The sequence below is a fragment of the Drosophila albomicans genome, chromosome 3 (assembly GCF_009650485.2).
Source record: "Drosophila albomicans strain 15112-1751.03 chromosome 3, ASM965048v2, whole genome shotgun sequence".
NCBI lineage: Eukaryota > Metazoa > Arthropoda > Insecta > Diptera > Drosophilidae > Drosophila > Drosophila albomicans.
Window position 1 is genome coordinate 25,873,782 of NC_047629.2, and position 1,495 is coordinate 25,875,276.

The 1,495-nt window shown below is 29.1% G+C and overlaps 1 protein-coding gene across 1 annotated transcript; it reads right to left on the reverse strand.

Moving 5' to 3' along the window:
* Positions 1–294: 294 nt before the first annotated feature.
* Positions 295–1,227, reverse strand: LOC127565388 (uncharacterized). The gene is made up of 3 exons (XM_052003542.1): positions 894–1,227; positions 516–833; positions 295–456 (listed from the first exon to the last, which is right to left on the reverse strand). The coding sequence occupies exons 1-3, from the start codon at positions 960–962 to the stop codon at positions 295–297; spliced, it is 549 nt and encodes a 182-aa protein (XP_051859502.1). The 5' UTR covers positions 963–1,227.
* Positions 1,228–1,495: the final 268 nt, after the last annotated feature.

Genomic DNA, 1,495 nt, shown 5'->3' on the forward strand with positions numbered 1-1,495 from the left:
TTAAAAGAAGCAGCTACCGAATTTGTTTTTAATATACTTTATCAATTATCAGCATTGAGTTACAAATATAAAGGTATACAAAATGTTAATTGAACATAAATGGTTAAATAATTATTGGAAAAATACATAATAATACAGCTTCTTTTAATGCTATGGTATGATGATTTCATATACTTGCACGCAGAGTAATAAGCCATGAAGATACAATTTTTAGACTAAATAATCAGAAATGAGTAAATATTGTAATGAGTAATATATTTTTACATTTTCATTTTTTGCAGACAATTTTATTTTTTACATATCAATAACATTTTCTGTATAGGAGAAATAGAAATTTGTGGTCATCTGCAACTTTTTGTCATAGAGCCATTTCATTCCTAATAGATAGTCTCCAGTTGGAAAAGGAAGTCCTACTTTTACAGGATTCACATAAAAATCTTTAACTATGGCGAGTCCCTTCAAATATTCGATATTAACTAAAAATTATAATATATTTATTAACATCGATTACTTACCCAATAAGGACAGGAATGGTTAAGATTCGAAAAGTCTTTAACAAGAGTAAAGGCAATTTTTGCATATGGATTGTATTTTGTTTTGAGAAATCGACACATATCAACAACGCTTTTAAAAATCCATGGCTTATACCCATTGGCTTTCTTGAAGAGTTGGACATCCAGTGTTATATCATTAACTGGGTGGAATATTGACGCGTTCAAATTTAAAGTAGTTAGATTCCGGCTAATTGCCCTCAGACGGCACTCATTCATGTGAACCCACGATTCATTGTGGCCTGCACAGAATATGTTTGTCCATTTGAACTGAGCTGCTTCCTTTGAAAGTATATTATTCTTTTACATTTTTCTTTTTTTTTATTTAACACATTCACTTACAACATGATTAGGAATGAGTACAGCAAATATTCCGAGCACTAGTCGAAAAACTACGAAGTCAACTCCCATAGCGTTGAGTTTCTAATGAGTACGAAATTACCAAAAATCTAATATTCAAATCGATCCAGCATTCTTCCAACTGTTACTAATTAGCAACTCGATTGTACATTTGTATTAGACATATAATTGTGATCTAGATTTATTTACTTTATGCGTATGTTAATTCATGATTTATTGTGCCTCGTTCAGATTGCGTTATTTAGTTAAAACTGAACAGCATCCTAAGAATGGAAAATATTTGTAAGCCAAGCCTTTAATTATCTACATATTTGTACTTACATGATAAACACATTTATAGAAAATGTAGAGAAAGGAATTAATTTTAGATGGATGTGATTGCTTATTTGTTTAAGTTTTTCCTTTTATTATAATTATAAATTTCATTAATAAGGTTACCTTTCAAATTTAATTATTTTAGAAACAACAATTGTACTAAAGCATATACATATGTTATTGTTCGTGCCATCATTGTCATCATTGCAATGCATTGTAATTCACTTTGCTAGTATTTTTACAATTGTTAAATTAGACTTAGAATGGTA

What these genes read in the sequence shown, in the direction of transcription:
- LOC127565388 (XM_052003542.1), bottom strand. Translation starts at nt 962, where the DNA reads ATGGGAGTTGACTTCGTAGTTTTTCGACTAGTGCTCGGAATATTTGCT. An exon ending in TACTCATTCCTAATCATGTT is followed by an intron (nt 834 to 893) that starts GTAAGTGAATGT and finishes ATACTTTCAAAG; the next exon opens with GAAGCAGCTCAGTTCAAATG. An exon ending in ACCATTCCTGTCCTTATTGG is followed by an intron (nt 457 to 515) that starts GTAAGTAATCGA and finishes GAATATTTGAAG; the next exon opens with GGACTCGCCATAGTTAAAGA.